This window comes from Eleginops maclovinus, chromosome 16 (genome assembly GCF_036324505.1).
Source record: "Eleginops maclovinus isolate JMC-PN-2008 ecotype Puerto Natales chromosome 16, JC_Emac_rtc_rv5, whole genome shotgun sequence".
NCBI classification, from domain to species: domain Eukaryota; kingdom Metazoa; phylum Chordata; class Actinopteri; order Perciformes; family Eleginopidae; genus Eleginops; species Eleginops maclovinus.
In genome coordinates, this window is record NC_086364.1 from 18,258,629 (window position 1) to 18,278,606 (window position 19,978).

At 40.5% G+C, this 19,978-nt stretch overlaps 1 protein-coding gene across 1 annotated transcript in view; it reads right to left on the bottom strand.

Annotated features, from left to right (window-relative positions):
* LOC134878772 (alpha-1,6-mannosylglycoprotein 6-beta-N-acetylglucosaminyltransferase B-like) overlaps window positions 1-19,978 on the bottom strand; it is a 61,184-nt gene that overhangs the window by 9,608 nt on the left and 31,598 nt on the right. The window contains exons 9-15 of the mRNA XM_063904985.1: window positions 8,295-8,426; window positions 5,841-5,974; window positions 4,955-5,085; window positions 2,679-2,684; window positions 899-1,054; window positions 575-721; window positions 328-444 (exon numbers count right to left, since the gene is read on the bottom strand). Of these exons, the coding sequence (XP_063761055.1) occupies window positions 328-444; window positions 575-721; window positions 899-1,054; window positions 2,679-2,684; window positions 4,955-5,085; window positions 5,841-5,974; window positions 8,295-8,426 (823 nt within the window). The remainder of the gene's footprint in view (window positions 1-327; window positions 445-574; window positions 722-898; window positions 1,055-2,678; window positions 2,685-4,954; window positions 5,086-5,840; window positions 5,975-8,294; window positions 8,427-19,978) is intronic.

The following is a 19,978-nucleotide window of genomic DNA, read 5'->3' on the forward strand; positions in this document are numbered from 1 at the left end:
TGCTGCGGACAATGCTTTCTGCCTGTGTGGCTGGCCTTTGGAAGGCTGCCATGTAAACCCAGGTGTGGGCACAGTTTACCTACCGAGCCGCTCAATATCTCAAGCAATTAGTGGCGCGGAGGGAGAGGGAGATGGAGCCAGCTAAGCACTTTGTTGAAATGCAGGATGCCATGATTAAGAGCTCGATTAAAGGCTTCAAAAGTGGGTCACAGCAGACTATAAAGCATGGAGGAGCATACTATTAACATTATGCAGCAGTGTAGAGTTTATTGTGGAGGCAGATAATATAAGAAGGCTGGGACAGTTCAAACCAATAAATTAACATACATTGATCCTCATGATCTCACGGATGGTGGCATCAAACTCCTCAGAGTTATTGAAGTCGATAGTGATGACATGTGGCCTGCCAATATACTGCTCTGCATACGGATGCTGAGAGGACACCTGAGGAGGAATAAATCATAATCACAATAAATCAACCACTGAAGTCAAGATCTGTGCGCTCAATGCATATTTAAGTGCCATTACAAGTGCTGATCATCCTCATGACCAACATAAACACAAGTGCCTCTACCTTCCTGGAGGTGGGCTTCCCTCTGAAGAAGTCATGATTCAGAGAGCTGTGAGGGGGGTTAAACTTGGGTTGTAGGAAGATGCAGCCATTGGCTATGGCCTCCAGAGGGGCGGGTCCTTCGTAGGGGAATCCAAACCCAATGAACAGCTTGATGGGAAGATAAGAAAGATGAAGGGATAATGAGCTTCTCATATCCAGGTCAACCCTTGCATAAGATGTATCTCACTTCTACAAAAAGCATATCAACTCTAACAAAGCACTTCCTTTTGATCCAGAATATATCTATATGCAAATATTTCATTAAAGCATCAGTAATGTTCCCACCTTGGCCTGCCTGAGGAGCTGCTGCAGCTCCTGCTGAGGCAGCAGGCCGTGGTTCTTGACGAAGGCCGGCACCTCTGGGGGACGCTGTGTCTCGTAGTACACCGTCCCATGGATATCCATGTAGCGGTGCAGAATAGCCAGGAACTTTTCCTTTCCCTTAAACACATGCATGCACAATATAAGTGAAACGCTTTTTATTTTAAGTGCACCAGATTCCTAATTCAGTAATTTGGTAATCCAGTTTTAACTCAACGGTATGTTTGGAGGTTTTATAGTAGGGTTGTATTTGGTACTCGTCCATAAATGACTTTAAGTAGATCGAAGCTGACATGCGCACAGCACACACGTGTGACGTCTATATATTTTAGCCCTTGCCAAAGCCACCACACAAAGCCAAGGGAGTCAATGGTCGATGACTGCCTATATCAGTAAGTTTGTTTATGTTTTTGTGTGATTTTAGTTTGTATCGGATAAACCAAAGTCAAGCATTAACAGAACACACACAAACGAAGTGATGGAGGCAGGGGAATTAATACATCTTCTGTTCCCCGACTGACTGCAAGGCTGAAATACATTTTGCTGGTGCCCCTGTACAGCAATATTAATGTTATGAGGTATTTAAACTGTGGGGGGTGCCGACTGCCAAATTCATTGACGTTGGATACTTACCTCAAACAACCCCACTTCAATATATGAGAAGAATCCCTTAAAAGTTAGTTTTTAGGAACAGATTGGATTATTTATGTCAACTGTCTCACCAGACTGCACAGACAGAATATCTAAATCCAGCTGGGATTTTTATTTTATTTTGTCATATTTTTCATTGTCTAATATCTACTTTTCACACTTCGGAGTTCCCCCTGCCAGCCCCCAACAACACTTTAGTGAAATGAATTGAAATGACACATTAGTATTCAGAAAGCTGCACAGAGGAGAAAAGCCCAAAGGTGTTGGGAACAGTTAATGAAAATTAGGGTGGCTGATTAAATGAGCCCATTCTACTTTTGTTCGCACTAAACTCAACATTTTTGCCTACTTTCCATTACCTGTGAAGTTATGCAATACTTAAATCAACGTGTGTCTTCTGTGTTGCCCTGCGGAGACAATTGTTTTAATAAAAAAAAGTGTTTCCGGGAGAATGCTGTAAATTATGCTTTTTGTTCAAAGCGTGACTCATTTATAAATGTCATCCGAGTATTACTCATCTTTTTTCATCTCAAGCTTTTTTAACGTTTCCAAGCAATATTTGAGATAAAATCCAACTTTCTTCTACTTAATTACCCCAAATCCTCTTGAGTATCAAACATTTTTGGATTAAAGTGTTACGATGAATTACAATTATGGACCGTTTTTATAGAAAACCTATGGCTATTTCTTTATCTCAATATGTTGAAACGTTCTTTAATGTTGAAGCTTCTCTACGCTACAGTAGAAGTTCATATATTAGTCATACATCTTTACATATTTGACAATACTGATATTTGAATGACCTCTTCTTCTGAATTAACATTACAAAATGAGGCTCTTAAATATAAATGCATGCCAACACAACTGAAGTGAGAATTATATTATTCTGAAAAGGTATTTATTTTTGGGATTTTTAGAATCAATGTGTGGTAAAAATGATGTGTGATATGTGCCTCTTGAATGATGTGTGATATGTGCATCTTTTATCCCTTTCCTATATGTGTGTATGATGACTCTACTACTGCAAACAAAATCTACCTCTGGGTATAAATAAAGTTACTTGAACTTGAACTTAAAAACCAGGGGTACTTACTTTAAGCTGTGTGGGTCCATCAATGATGCATCATGGGAGGATAAACACAGAATAGTACATTTTGAAAACAGATGGAGGGATGTAGAGTAGAGGAAAGGCAGGTGTAAAGACAAACAGAACATGAAGTAATAGTAACTTGTCTTCTCATAGGAACTGAACAGGCCCCAACTCTCTTAAGTTAACCTTAAAGCCTGCGGAGGAGAAGAACACGGCCCTCAACGAGGTGGGATTCATTGCTTCCTCAACACACTTTTACATTGCAATCTTTCAGATGCAAAAATGTTATATTGTCCCAGAAGTTGTTCAGAGAAACAGGGAATGTAAAAACAAAGCTGCAGTAAGTGAAGTGAAGCAGACCTTGTGGGAGGCTGCAGCACACTTCAAAGTTACAGTAAGAACAAGAAAAACCTTGCCAGTAGCTCAGAGGGAAAATTTACTCCAAACAAAAAACGATTGTTCTTCTTCCATCACACTTCAGGCCCGATTCCTGGAGGAGCAACTGCTTTGGAGGAAACCCAACAAAGAGTGGATTTTTCTCAGTTCAGGTTGTAAAGGTTTGATATTTAAAAGTTCTCCAAACTTTACTTGTATCCTTAGTTTATCAGGTTTAGAGATGATAAATGCAACCACAAAAACAAATGCATTCAATCATTGGTTCTGAAGCCTTGAGTTTGATGTTTTAGCCATCTTGATTTTTGGACATTGCCAGCTTGTGTTTTGCAAAAAGAAGTGTCTCAAGAGCTCAGAGTTAGAAATCAACCAAACATTAAAGAGGACATTTTTAAGCAACCAAAATGTTACTAATTACTATCTGAAGAGTGAAGTTTCTAAGATCAAGTCCCAGACGTTAAAAACACATGCTGTATTGAAGGCTTAAAACTAGTGATTGACACCAGAAAGGATATTTGCCTTGTTAGGAATTACACATTATCGTACATGCAAGAGAACTGGGACACGCTGTCTCTTGAAAAGCTTTTAGCACTCGTTACAGAGGCTTAGTCAGCTATACTGAAAGGTGGTAAGAGGACATCTGAAGAGGTATACAAGTATTAGGAAAAGGAGTTGTGAAGTGTCCTGGTGCTTTTCTTTAACAGGCCGATAGTCATAGTTTCACAAGATGGCATCACACTTTAAGGGGCCATGTTATGCTAATTTTCAGGTTTCATATTTGTATTTTGTGTCTCTACTGTGACATGTTTACATGCTTTCATCTTCAAAAAGCTCTCTATTTTTCTCATGCTGCCGTTGCTGCAGCACCTGTCTGTCTGAAACCAGCGCCCAGTGTGCTCTGATAGGTTAGCTGGATGGCTCTGTTGTGATCGGTCAATCGATTAGAGATGTCCCGCCTCTTAGTCTATCACGTAGTGTTAGTAAATTAAAGCAGGAGTGTAACATAGGGATGTCACTATTTGTTGGAAGTAAACAAATTAGTCAAATCAAGTTGTTTTAGGCAGGGGGTGGAGTTTGTGGGAGAGAAACTCCCTCTGTTGGCAACTTTGGGATTTTATCCTTTGAAGACCATTTGCATGCACAGAAACCTATATAGCACACTACAGGGAAAACCCTAAAAAGCATAAAATGGTCTCTTTTAAAGCATCATGTTGGGTGTTTTCTGTGCACCCTTTAAATCGATTTGTAGTTATTCATTGCCACGCAACATAGAGTAAAATCATTTTTTAATTTAGCAAATTACAAATAACAAATTACAGTACATCAGGAAAAAGGGAATTCTGAAATCATGTTGTAAACAACCACCTTCACTCACAGAGACGCAGAAAATAAAACGCTGTTGCTTGTTAAGTGTCGTTATTAATCCAAAACGCTTCGGCAGTCGGAACAACCATCAACCTCTGGAATCAACCATTGAAGGCAATAAGTCATAAACTAAAGTCAGTATTTTAGAAAAAAGTCCCAGCAGCATCATTGGTTCCTGCGTGTCGAAGTCTGACAAACTAAAATTCTATTACAAAGGAACATTGTATTAAAAAAGAATAACATTTCCCTTGTTAGACACTTTCATCCACAGTGACTTACATACACTCAATACTGTAGGGAATCACCACAGGAGCAATTTGGGGTTTCTGCAGCGGCGGATAGAACCAGTGATCCCCTGATCCGAAGATCAGCGCCCTAACCCACTGAGCCACAGCCTCCCTAGATCAGAGGTTCTTCAGTCTGTATCTTGGAAACTGTCTCCTCTCAGAAATAACAAACATGCTACAAACATGCACTGTATTTGTTGTCAGTTCTTTCACGCGTCACTGTGTGATACTAACCTTCCACATGTTGGCTTCCTTGCCGTACACAACAGCCATATTGTTAACCTTGTTCCGCTGAATGTTCTGCTTCTCTGTCTCATTCAGCTCCTCCGCCACAAAACCCATAAAAGAGTTATCAGGAGTGTGGGCTGCCAAGGACAAACAAATCAGTTGGCAACACAAAGTTACCATCAAAATGTATGACCTAAAACAAGTGTGATTAAACCAAGAGATCTGCATACCAACAATAAAGCAAAACATGCAATCGTAAATTTGGGGGACGAAAAAAGGATTTAGGATTTGTGAAAAGCCATTTTTCTCTGTCATCTTTGAAAAAGTTTTAACCTTCAAGAGTTTTGGATTGCAGCTTTGATGTGACACGCTTTACAACTTTTAGGATAGGAAAAAATACCACTGAAGTGTAGCACACACTACGGCAGGGAGATGTCAAGTGGAAAGGAAAACAAAACAGTGTTTCCAGTCAATTTGCAAACCCGAGATGAAAGCTGACGTCTCAAACAGAGCCGGCCTTTGTGATAACAGCGAGTCATCTGGAAACAGTGCGGCTGTCGATTAATGCCGAATTAATCAGAAACAAACACCTGAAGGCTTCTTCTTTCACAAATTTAACCATAAATGTACCATGAATGCTTCTGTACATTCTGATGTGTGTATGGCCGGTGGTGCTTAGTCAGAGCCTCTAGCATCTGTTCAGGCTCGGCAGCTCCGAACGAGTTCTCTGAACCGTTTTGGCCCAAAGCCTCGCCTGTTCAGGTCTGAGGACTTTATAAACTCACAATCTGCTCGCCCTCTCGGTCACATAAACACAGACAAACACCTGCACAGATCAAAACACTTCACGTCTTTGAAATAAGCAGAGTTAGAGAAATGAAAGCCCACATACGGAACATGGTCATGTACTGCTGGCCGTGAAGGTTCCAGTAGCCCCAGTTTGTCCTGAAGCCGTGCAGGATGGCGTACTCCTCGTGGTTATAAGCAGGCTCCGTGCCGAAGGTGTCAATCACACGGATGTGGCACCTGGGACAAAATAAGAAAACGGGCTTCGCTAAAATTAGATCACAGATTCCTCTCCCTTTCAAGTAATATAGTCCCCCATTGAGTGAGATAAACAGCAACAAAGTGAAAAATAATTCCACCCAGCTTGGGATATTTCACCTAGAACATTATGCATTCCTCTGCTTGGGAACCAGAGGAATCTGCAAGGTCATGTTTTATTTGCAGATGCATCCTGTCCCCTCTGTTTGGACAGATATCTAGTAGCCCAAGTTTATGCTGGCAAGTAATCTATGGGGCTTGTCTGTGAGGATGACTGTAAAGAAGAACACTTGATCAGGCATTTCCCTAAACAACCAGGGTGGTTGCAGATGCAGTAAAACTTTCAAAGTTGCTATCTTGTCATTATTGAACTGTTTATTTTAGGTAAAAGAACAATGAAATTACACTTAAAGCTTAACTTGTGTAGAAAGATATTTGCCATCCTTTTGATAGGATCTAGCAAAAGTTGAATAAACTAACTCCTAATACACTTACATGTTTGTCATACATTACATTTTCCCCACTTGTATTCTGTGTCCCACGCTTATGTGCTGGTACTACTGTACTGTGATTGGCCCTTCACACCAGGTAGACCAAGTCATCGGTCACCAGGCGTTACATCCCTGAGACTTGGATCAATTGACCTTTGTGATTTGGTCTGAAGATGTCAGTCTACATATATGCCTTATCTGTCAATGACAGGACAGCCATGTCAAATATTTGGCTTGTTTCAAGCTGTGAAAGTTAATCTCAGCCCTCAGAGCTTTATTTTGTAAAGCTGTCAGTGGTGATGGATATCCATGTCCACTGCCAGTCGCCCCTCATTGACTACAGGTTACACAAACCTTAAGGTGACACATCTGAGACTTAAAACCCAGCTTTGTTTCACAGCCATCACAGAGCACTTTTAACGAGATCATGACACAAGAGACCAAGTTGAGTGAAAACCATTTTAGAGAATTTATGCACATGCTTAACTCTCTTACCCTGTGTGAGCCCCTTCACATACACTAAGAAATGCATAACATACTTTCAGACAATGTGAGGCAACTCCTCAATAGGGAATAGGTCCTCTTAAAGTATGTCGTGTTTTGCTTCTGGATCAAACTCAAACTGAGAACTCACAGGAGACATTAAGCATTTACTAACGACAGAAGAAGAACATTACATCAGCACTTTGTCAGCAGTGAATATATTCACACTGGGAAGTAAATAAATCAATTAATGTAATCCAATCGGAGATTTTTCAATGCCTTGCCTCTCTAATCAGTGTCATGGCAGGAGGGGAAATTAAAGTATTGGTCTTTCATTCGGTGACAGCTGAGGAGCGTCGGTCGATCAGCTGACCTTGGACTGATGCTGATTGGAATCAGCAGAAGTTTTAAATGCCGGCCAACCTCGTCTTTGAGGAACCAAATGAAGGATGAATTTTGAAATTAGTTATTAATTCAAGACGGCAACCTTCTCCATTGATGCATTCAGAGTAAAATGTGAAATAAACGCTAACAGCAAGCACCGCCACGATTACCTTTTGCCAAATAGGTTATGTTTTCAGTTTGGTATGTTTTGTCTCTTTTTCAGCAACATTTCAGAAAAACCACCGGCCCAATTTTCATTTAACTTGCCATAAGCATTGGCCAAGGACAAAACCATTCCAGTTTGGAGCGGTTCCAAATCACAGGGTGTGTATGCGCATTATTTAGCACTTATAAAACAGGCGTGGCGGAGGTCTGCGATCTCCCATTGCCCTTCTGGTTATCACATTATCACACTTCTATCACTGTTTTCTCCCACTCTCTCAGAAATATAATTCCTTCAGAGTTTCAGTTTGCATTGAAAAAGTGTTTGCATGTTTTCTCTTTTGTTTGGATAAAGAGAAACAAAGAATTTGCTTTCACACTGCGACTGCTCCAGTGCTGCCAAGCTGGAACAAAAACATTGAAATTACAGAAAGAAAAGGAGCTTGTTATCACTCAGAACCATGCAATTTAGCACGTAAATGTAAAAGTGTTCAGTGCGAACTCGTATATTTTAGGCAGAAAAACGACTCCAACCTTCCCTGTGTGATGCATTTAAAGAGCAGAGGTTGTGATTAAGCCTGCGCCTTGTTGATTCATTACTGTTTAAATGCCCTAAGGGAGATTTTTGCTGATGCAGTGCAGGTACAATCCCAGTGTACCAGCATGTCACATCAGTCAATAAGGATATAGTGAAGAATAAAGCAATACATGTTCATTCAAATAGCGGTACAAAGTGAAAAAGACACCCACATATAAAGACAGAAAGAAAGCATTGGACTAACTTGTGCTTCCTCAGAGACAGACCCATGTGCTGCTTCATCTGCTGCAAGCCGTGGTAGTCGGTGTAGATGAGGTCAAAGGGCAGAGGTCCTGTGAGAGGGCAGCTACCTCTTCCAGGAGGGACGCCCAAAAACCTGCAGACAGGTCAGGATGCCATGTTAGCCTCAAACTGAGCAAAACGGTGTGCACAGTGGAATACAACAACAATCACCCACATACCAGATGAAGCACAAAAACCTTAAGGGGGTAAAAGGATAGAGAAAAGGCTCCCTGAGAGATTTTCAATAGCCATTACAGCGATTACAGAGAATTCAGCAAAAAAGGACTGTAAACAAAACTTCAAGCATCAAATCACAACAATCCAGTGAGACACAAACAACCGATCAGGTGTCTGACCTTTTGAAGCTGCAATTTCTGAGGGTAAGCGAGAGTGAGGGTGGTTGAGTTTTATCAGGAGAAGGGACAGTTAGAGAGTTGAAGACAGAACAAATAAAAGAGCCCAGTTGCGTTGTGAAGCATGTCAGAGTTATCAGTCCAACATGCGAACCATATCACCAAACAATATTTCATCAATGATGTCTCGCCTCAGAGAGTTGTCCCAATTTCAGGGAAAACTTGTTTTGGCGCTACAAACACACCGAGGCATGCAGTGTGTTCATGTAACCACACGTCATGATGGATGCAGAGGGATGGTGGCGTTCAAACATCATTTGTGCGCTTCCACTTTTGTCACAAGGCTGTGACAAGTACGCTCTGCATAAATGCTTGAGGAGTCCAAACAACAGTGCCTTTATTTTTTGCCATATCTATGGATGACAATGTCTGTTGGTTGATCGGTTTACCATTAATAGACTGAATATGTCAGCAAATATGGGATTGACATGAAATTTCATCCATGGTCGCCAGAGAATGAATCCTGTTGATTTAAGGGAACTCAACGTTTTTTTTCCACCATGGACATTTCTTACACATATTTCGACTTCTATTTGGATGGATTGTTGGTCATTTGGTGCACACCTTCATGTCTCCCAGAGAACGAATATACTAACTTTTATCCCCATGACTCTAAATCTTCTTCACCATCAGTCCAAGTTCTTAGTCTGTACAATACTTTGTGTTATGACCCAGAAAAGCTAATGACATTCCAATAAACCTCAGCTTTACTTTACGTTTAGCTCTCATTTAGCAAAGGTTAGCCTGCCAACAAAAAATAGCGTGGTGGACATACATTACACCTCCATTACAGTCCAGCAGTGGCTCAGTCAGTAGGGGCTTGGACTGGGAATCGTAGGGTCGCTGGTTCAAGTCCCAGAACAGACTTGAAATATGGAAAGTGGACTGCTACTTGGAGAGGTCCCAGTTCACCTCCTAGGACACCTCCAATCCCCCCTCCCCATTGCTCCCCGGGCGCTGCACAATAGCTGCCTCCTAGTACTAGGATGGGTTAAATGCAGAGGACCAATTTCACTGTGTGTGCTCTGCTGTGTGCATGTATGTGACTAATAAAGAGGGTTTCATCCTCGGATTCTATCTATCATTACAGTTGCACAGTGCACACCACATTAAAGTGTTTAAATCTATTTATCTATATGTTTGTTAGAGATTCCCCCTGTTATTTCAGTGTGTATGATGTTCTCACTGTGTTTTTAATAACATTTGGATATTTGAAATGAAACATTCGATGAATTGGAACCATGTATCCTGCCCTTCAGTACCAGAAGTGCCTTATTGGTACGGTGAATAAGTATTTCCTTGGGTGTAATTCCCAAGGAAACGTTGTCTGGCTTTTGGTTAAATGTAGATCCACAATTGGATTTCAAACAAACACTCCCACATGCCGCCACAAACTGGCAATTGAAAATATTTGCACTGCTTCAAGTGCAGAACTTAATGCAAACAATCATTTATAAATAATACATGCTCTCTGTAATCATGTTGACCATGCCCTTGTGTTTTGGGAATTTCGTTCTCCCCTTTGGTGGTGGAGGTCGCACACTTTGCGTTTGAATAGGGTTGACTGGATAAATGAACAAAAACCAGACACTCCTGTTTTTTGGGCCCAGAATATAATTTCCACACTCAGAATTTGGATAATCAAATAAAAATGTCAGAGTTGATGTAAAGCATGATAGCAGTCATTTTTGTCACAGCGATTGATAACAGCAAGGCCATGTGTGTGATAATCTAGCTGAGTATTCTTCAGACGTGTGTGTAATACTTATAAACTGAAATGTAAGCGAGTGTTGAAATAGCGTGCCCTTTTCTGTTCCGTGCAGAGGACCAGACAGGCTTGATCAGCCAGGATAAAGCATCTGCTGCCTGAAGAAATAAGGCATAAATTCAAAAAAACAGACGACAGCCTCTGGTACCAAAACCAGGGAAGACGGGAGATATAAATTTGTTGTCTGCTATGACAAAGTACAGTGAAGCTTCAGAGCGCTCGGCTTTCAGTTGAGATCAAGGTAGCGGTTTGTTAGAGAAAAACGCAATCAAGTGTGTCTGTTTTCATTACAGGAGAAAGTGTTGCTTTGTCAAACTTCGGCCGTTCTTAACAGCCCCAACACAGAACAAAAACAGCAGAAAAGGAGTAAGTGGATGTGCAGATCTGTACTTAATGCAGTTTACTCGATGCCAAGATCATTTGACAAAAGGTAGTTTGTAAAACGTGTTTACAGTACAATATCACGACTACTACATGAGCAAAAACACACGCTTGAATTGATATACTTTAAGGACTTTACTGATTATGCAGCACGGAGGTGTGGTTGATTTAGAAATGGAAAGGAGTTCTTAGGAGGAGGTATTATCACACTAATGCCAATTAACTTGTATCTAACCGAAGTGACTCCAATGATTGCCAAAATAAGTCAGACTGTATAGAAGTCTATGATAAAATGAACCTACTTCTCCCTTGTTTATTTTTTTCATTTTCCTAATGAGGGTATGCTTTCAATTGCTATGTTTTAAGTCTTTTTCAATTAAAAATAATTATATTATGACCCCTAGAGTGAAATAGACGATAACACAGTGTAAGCTTCCGGGTGTAGCTACCTTGTGATTGACAGGTTGCTCCCACTGTATTTTCCAGTTTGGGTTAAAATGCTCTTTACAGTCCATTTTCGGTCCATAAAAAGTTAATATTCAAATGTTGGTCGCCTTAAAGTGCCTCTTTCAGCATTTGGTGTTAGCCTCCTTTAGGTTATAAAACCCAAGATAAAGAAGCCGAAATGCTAAAGCTAATTGAGGTTTAAAATTATGTTCAGCAAACAAATGAGTGACAGTAGTTATTTATGCTTGTTATATACCGTTTATCATGGAACCAAATAGTCATTTTAAGACTTTGTGACTTTGACAAGAGAAGCAATAAACATGGAATACATTTAGCCTGAGTTTATAGCTGCATTTTGGTTTAACTGTTACATTAACAAGGCCAACAAACCACAAATTCTTCTCAATAGAAATTTGACTGGATGTTATACAATCAATAGAGCTTGTATGAAAAAAAGAGCACTGCCAAGGCTTCTATTTGAATAGGAAACACAGCTTCATATAAAGAAAGCGTACCAGTAGCAATGAAAGCCTACAGAAATGATTCCCTTTGTATAGAAGTAAAGAAAAGACTGTCCTCTATTTTGGAAAACATGAAAGCTTTTATTGTTGTCAAACTGCACCCACCACTTAATGAAAGTGTTTTTGCAGCAGTAATCCTAGACCTATGACTTAAACCATGCTGAAACTCTCGCTACCTGGCTCAGAAACCAAATCTTTCACAACCCAGCATCCAAATACCTGCAAAAAATAAGAGCGTATCGATCATTCTTTGGACAGTGAACATGTTCAGTCAGCACTGCAGCCTTGTGGAAAAAGGCATAGCGGCCAGTTCCCGTACAGCAGATGGGATAATGAGCAAGAGCGTGTCAGCAGACGGTGCTTAGCGCTGCGGTTTCATCAGTCAAAAGTTGAACACCTATGCAATTCAGCGCTTACACAAACAAAAGTGTTATCAACTTGAACTGTATTTCTGTTCTCCAGATTTTGTGCAGCCAGGTGGATTAAATACAGTCTAGCTGCCAGGGATTTAGCAAAGTAAGGTCATTATACATAATATAATATGTATAATATACTAAGTGCTTTACATAAGGGAGACTCATACATTTCTAAATGTCAGACGAAGAGTCCGAAGAAGATATATTAAAAAAAACATTGAATTAGTGATATAGCACATATACGATCAGGAAAAAGATACCAATACTATGGATATTCCACACCAACTTTTGACCTGAATACAAATTGGCAATGCTCAAATGCTAATTTTAAATAGGTATAATGAATACCATGCTAAACATCCTTCCTTAGTGTGTTAGCATGCTAATATTGCTAGCATTAAACAGAGCCTGTGAGAGTCTGATTGGAATGTCACACATTTTGCAGATATTTGATCAATTAGCGCCATTAAAGTAGGATGTGTATACAATGAATAATGTGCATCTCACTGGTATGTGTGAGCTTTTAAGTTTAAATTATAGCCTTTACAGCCTCTCAAGCTGACGTGCATTAATGTGAGAGCAGATGTATTACAGTGACTGAGTGCGGAAGTAGTGACTCCACTCCTCACAGATCCACTGAAGCTGCTGCTGTTCAGAGGTTTAATTGGATATATGCAAATCTGAGCAAACTTTAAGGGAAGACTAAAGGGATTAAAGTGCATTAAGGCGCCAGGAGTGTGGAAATGGGAGTACACACATACTGTGACGCACAAGCACACACACACATATACTGTACAGTATGCATTAACAAGCAGGCACAAACAGCTCTATCTCTCATTCTCTTTTTATCTCCTTCACAGATGCACACACACACACACAAGATTAAAGGATAAGGCTGGCATTATTTTATCTTTCTATCATTATCAACAAATCCTGTGAAAACACCACAACTAACAATGAATTAAGCCCACTACCAAGTCTGTGTAGACAACACCTAATACAGCCTCTGCCTCTGTGATTTAAAGCTCAATTATTCCGCAAAAACTATTAAAGACACATAAAAGAGCGTTACCGTGGCATAATGGGGATATTTTGCTTAACTGTGATGAACATAACAAATGTAGTCGATGCCTCTGAGCAGCTTAAACTGACCCATGAGCATGCTTAATGGTGTCAATGATCCAGAGCTGCTCTTCAAATATTAAAAAACACAATTACAGAGTTGTTTCAGCATATATCACGCTGGCAATATCCAAAATAATGGGGGATTATAAACTCTGTAGAGTTTAATGTTACTAAATGTGTTTTTAACAACCCTCGAGTTGGCACAATAAACTATATCAGGAAAATAATTAGAGTAGGATTAATTTTTTGTGCAAACACAAATTGAGTTCTAAAAAAATATCCATGTTTTTTTGACCTGCTCAGACTTAAAAGAGGATAGATAAAGTGGGATTGCAAAAGAGAAAGACTGCAAAAAGGAAGAACAAAGGAGACTGCATTGCTTCTTAAAGGTCCCCTATTATGCGAAATTAACTTTTTGATGTATTTTATACATAAATATGTGTCCCCGGCGTGTAAGGAGAGTCAGAAAATACAACCCTCTCTCTTTTCCTCCTTACCCACATCTCTAACAGGGGTACAAACGAGCTGATCTAGATTTGCTTCGGTTATGACGTCATATCGGAAATGTGGGCTTGCTTTACATTGAACTCCTGGCAACGTTGAAGGATTTGAATCCCCTCCGCCGCACCTCTGTGTGTCTGTGTATTCAGCAGGATGTCTGCAGGAGGGACTTAGAGTTGTTGTATATATAATACATATAATGTCTCTGTTCTAGAGGTAAACACTGAGAAGTGTTTCAGAAATAATGCTTGAGGTGGTTTGGAACATAATATGGGGTTTAATCACGGCAGCATTTAGCTGAGTTTCTCCGTTAGAAACTTCTCTCTTTAGACAGAGAGCTGCATGCGCTCCAAAGGGGCATGGCCAGCTTCAGCTCAGCTCAAATTTAAAGCGACAGTCACAGAATAAGCACTTCAGGTACAGGGCTGAAATAGAGGGGGATGAGGCATGCTGCAATGGGCGATCTGTTTGGCATTTTGAGCAAAACACTTCACAGACAAGTTTTGTATACCGTATTTTCCGGACTATAGGGCGCACTGGATTATAAGGCGCACTGTCAATGAATGGTCTATTTTTGAAATGTTTTCATATATAAGGCGCACCGGACTATAAGGCGCATTAAGCGAAATGTTGTTACCTCCAGCGTTGTTATGCTCTATACCGTAGTGAAGAGCAGCTGGGTATGTGACACTCTGAGCAAAGAGGAGGGGGAAACAGCGGAGCTGGAGTAATCCTTTTTTATTGTCTTCGCCGACAACGCAGCCAACCTGGCAACATCTTCACTTTCCCAAAATTACTTCTTCCGCACACACACGCCCACCCCGCATGTCGCTCTCCTACACACTCCTTTTCTACATGCCGTAAAACGGATACATATTATATAATTATTAATTATATAACAGAAACAAAACAGTCAGATAAGTCAGTAATAAGTTCAGTTATAACACGTAAAATACGTATCATTGATTCATTAATGTTGAATTCTCTCCCAGCTGCTCTATTCCCATGTTCTACTGCGTGACTGATAGCCTCGAGTTTGAAGTCCACGTCGTAAGCGTGTCTCTTGACGGGTGCCATTTGGTGCAACTCCACGACGCTCCTGACTACGGTAGCCGTAGCCTAATGCTGCAAGCGGTGCGGATTTGTAGTTTACCAAAGTCGTACTAAAACATTTTGACAGAGCGCCGTGAGAGCTGTGTACCACACAAAATCACTTCGAGGTCAGTAAGCACAACCAGAATTACCGTAATCCATATATAAGGCGCACTGGATTATAAAACGCACTGTTGTTTTTTGAGAAAATTTAAGGCTTTTAAGTGCGCCTTATAGTCCGGAAAATACGGTAGATATTGCCCTACAATATATCGTTAAAATATAGCATAATAGGAAGTGGTTAAATATGCCCAACAGTGAAAGGCATTGGCTGTCGCAGATTTCCGGACACATATGAGGGGTTGAGGCCGGGGGCAAGGGGTTTACTGCAAGCTGCTGGAGGGAGGGCTTCACAGTGTGCAGGGAATAAAATGGGCACAGAAGAGAGATGATGTGTCACCGTGTGTGGAGCCAGCCTGCCAGAGGGAACTGAGCCTGGCATGCTAATCGACCACTTGAAACTGCAGGAGAGAAAACTCATGTTGACTCGGTTGTGATCGGATATAGTGGATGGGCCACTTTGATGCGCAGTATCTGATGGTGAAAATAGGTTCTATAACAGTGCACAAACAACACTCTTCCTTATTTTGAGGTTGAAAGACTGTGCCTATGCATATAGAGTAAGTAGGGCTCATTATTTTAGTGTTCATTAAAAAAGGAAAATTGGAAATATATTGTATTTATGAGGAAAAGAACGTCCGGGGCAAATATTTTGGGCCGTTTCTGCGTTGGTGTTTTTAACTTCATTAGAGGGACGGAATTGCAAAATCAGCAGCTTGTTTGTGTTTCCCTCCTCATTTTTCTCTTCAGTTTTCTATTCTGGAAGCTGTCAACATCACAAGAGGACCTCATTGTTTTCTTAAACTGCAGTAAACAAAGTCCTTATGCTGCAGAAAATCACAATTTTAGGGTGGCTAGGGAATCTGAGGGAAAATTGATTTAAACCTTTGTCTGTATTGTTTGAGAAAATCTGTAAAAAAAAAAACAATGATCCATAAGGTAACATATTGAGAGGCACTGACCACAGTTTTATTTAAAAAGGCAACTACACTGTCCAAAAGTTTTTTTAAGAGGCGGACTGTCACAAGACTAGAAAAATTATCAGAAATTGAGTAGTGAATATCAATAATAGATTCCAACTCGATACCCCTGCAATAGCATGTCCTTTATAACCGTTTGATTTGTTTTTAATTTGACAGATCTAATTCCTTCTCTGTCATCTATTTTATATTACTGTAAAAACATCTCCTTCCAACAACTCTGAACTAAATAAAAACATGGACATAATTTGATTTACATCAGCCCATGAACATTTTAGCTGAACAGAGCTTGAGTGCATGCTACTGAAAAGTTTAAATACATTCAATACTAGCTGCTAACAGCTAACGGCTAACTGCTAACAGGGCTTTATCTCTCCTGCTGATATATTTTTTTTAAATGTAGTATTTGATTTAAAAAAAAAACAAAACACTTGTCAACATTTGACAAACATGAAATTAAGTGTGTGCTTACAAAGCCACTCGTTGGTGTGTTAGCAAAAGAAAGTGAGAAGTGGATGCACTGACAGTCAGAACCAGGCTTGGAATTTTTCGTCATTTTAGGGGCAAAGCCCTTTGGCCTATTGTGTCACAAGAATTTTTAGGGCACAAAGGCCATTTAGGGAAAAATTAGGATTTGGAGCTTACAAATAAACAACTTAACTTTCTGATAATAAAAACACATGAATGACATGGAAACTACACTACACTGCGCATTGAATAGAGTAGTTTTTCATTCAATGTGTACGGCAAAAAATAAATCACAAGTGGTGCAAAGCGCTCGCAGCCCCACTGAAACATCATCTCATGAGTCAGAGCTGATTGGCTGTAAGTTTGTGTTGCGAAAAGTGTAGTTATGCAAGGAGACGAGAGCTTAGACTACATCACCAGCGCTAAATAATACAAACAGAAAATGAAAGAAGTTGACCATCTACTGGAGCTCTGGTGAGCGGAAGTATAGTTTATGTATCGATGGATCGACTGCTATTGTAACCACGGTGACGAGTGTCTGTGTTTTCCTACAGTCTGATGTTTTCATGCTGAGGCATCACGGTTGTTGTTATTGTTAAGTGTTGCTTTGTGATAGCGCTCTTTACTCCATCTATTAAGGTACAAAAAGCCTTTATATATCTAAGTTGTTCGTGCCCCACCAGTTTTGTACATATAAAAACGCCACTGGGTGAGGAGAAGGGAGGTTCCTAGAGAGAGAGAGAGACGGGGGAATGCTATGGGAGAGCTAACGGTATATGTGTGCGAGTGATAATTAACATACTTCTTTGTTGTTTTGGCCGTGGTTCCGGACGACAGTAACCTGTCTCAGAAGTGAATAAACTCACGGACAAAAGGAGACACGAGACCTCCTTGTATTCTTATAGCGAGACGCTGCGATGATGATTGAATGATGCGATGATGACATGTGAGGTGCACGCAACCAATCCAAGCTACAAGGACTAATGCAGTTCAGAGCCCAGACCACCGCTCTGATACTTTTAAAGCAACTTCGAGATTTTAACAGTATCGGGGCACAACGGCCATGGTGGCCGTAGACGTACAATTATATTCGGGGCATCACGGCCAGACCGAGGGGCAATGAAGGCCATGGCCGTCATGGCCGCCGTGAAATTCCCACCCTGGTCAGAACAGCTGTTTTTTTTACACAGGAAGCAGGATAAAAACCCTTCGTCCAGACACGTTTGCTTCAGAAAGTGATAAGAATAATTTATAGAATTAATCTCAATTCTGATTTTAACAGGTCTAAAGGAAACAGTTACAGTTTCGAGTACCATAACATAATGGTTCCCAGGCACTATAGAAAAACAAGTTTGTCCCATTTTCAAGTTTTGGTTCTCGAGAAATCCAGAGCTAGCACAGTTCTGTGAACCTCAATTTAATCACCATACAACACTGTGCCGAGGACAAATCGCTATGATGTTTTCTTGTGGCCTCATCACTCATGCTGTACTTTTCTTTTTATCTCAAAGCATAGAAACAAAGGCACATCAATCAGAAGGCTGCAGGGCGAGAGAGCATCAGCACTTATGGAAAGGCACAACCTGAGACTGGCAGCACAATAAGGCTCTTTGTTGAACCCTTTGAGGAAAAAGACAGCTTTGATTTTAAGTTTCTTACACTTGAGAGTGCTCTGCATATACCTGTTATTACTTCCACGGTTCAGGCTGATGGGTTAAAGAGACAATTGACCCAAAATTTGACATCTCTTAAATCATTTCTTAGGGTTACTGATCACACAATTCAGGCACGTCTGTTTGTTCGCAGGGAGAAACAAGGTGAAATTACCTGCCGAGTGTGTTAATGGGCTTTGTCAAGTAAAGCCCACTAGACATAATTGATATAAAGCTGCCAACGGCAAAATGTCTATGCACAGCAGGGCTCACATCCTGCATGGTAAATCTGAGCCTGAGATACAAAAGTATGTTAAAAAACAGTAGAATTACATGAGCATGAGTAAGAAAGACAAGGCAGAGAGAGTGAGAACTCTGAATCACAAAGACACTTCACTGTGCAGACAGAGCTTTCTAGACCTGACAGACTGCAGCTACCTCTACCCTCCTTATTCTCTTTTCTCCCTCCGTCCCCCTCTTCGCCCCCATCCACTGATCCTCAGGTGTCAAGATGCCCTGCTCTGTCGCTGGCTAATTACCCGGCGCGCTCTGGGTGGGGATGAGATCCCCAAGCAGAAGTGACAGCTGTCTCTGCCGCTCTGCAAAATGCCATAGGGTCCTCCCATCACTCTGCGACAGGTGCCGGTGTTACTGCCAGAACTGATGTCACAAATACTTCTCCACCTCAATTACAGTAAATCCAGGACAGCAGGACCCACTTCCTGTCAAACTGTTTCAAGTTTAAGCTCATGAATTACATGTTCACACTGTTTATACGGTTGATACTTCCAGTGCAAGACCTTCACTGATGCTGAGGAGAGAGTGCCACAATATCAAAACAGTATTATGTTGAGTAGTTAGATGTTGAAAATAATATGTCTATAAGCAATTTTATTTTCCAAAGTGAAATCATAAGCCAGATTATGAAGTATTTCGTTTCTGCTGATGACTCTGACCTATTGTTAAGCGTATGCCACAAAAGATGCGAGTCAATAAGAGAGTTTGAAGTGTTTTTTGGTGAATTTCACAGTGTAATCTCTGCAGGTTTTTTTTTGGCACACTGCATTTGACATCCTATGTATTGGAACATGTTATTATGTTAGGATATTGTGGTTATTGTAACGCGAGGAAAGCATCTACAGCCATGCTAGCAGCTCAATGAGACTGTAATTAGGCTAAATGCTACTATCCGCATGCTAACATGCTCACACTGCTCGCTCAACAGAGGGAGCTAAACAGGGGTAATGTTCACAACGTTCACCAGCTTAGTTTAGCATCGAAGCATCTTAATTAGCCCTTGATGTGTCATTTGTTTTACAGTTCACCAACCGAATGTACGCAACAAATTAAATGAGGAAATGAAGGCTGTAAGAGATTTCATGGTTATACATCCAACACACTTAAGACCACAAACCTCATAGTTAGTTATAACAGGGGATGCACGTCCTTTCATCAGCTTTCTTTCCAAAACCTTTCTCCAAATGTCGTTAACATAATTTGCCACCAGCAGCATATACTGTTAGATGTAGAGCTAATGCCACAGTGAAAAAAGGTATTGTGGCACTTACAGCAAAAGATTAGCAAGGTTGGAAATCATTCATAGAGAAGGTAGGCGTCACTGTACATGTTTGCCTTCTGCTATGTTTTTTTGCTATGTCTTCTTTATAAAAAAACTTTTACAATTGTCATAATTAGTGATGTAGCAAAAGTCCTTGGCTGGGCAACATATCGACCATATGTTAGATTGACATAATATTTTGGT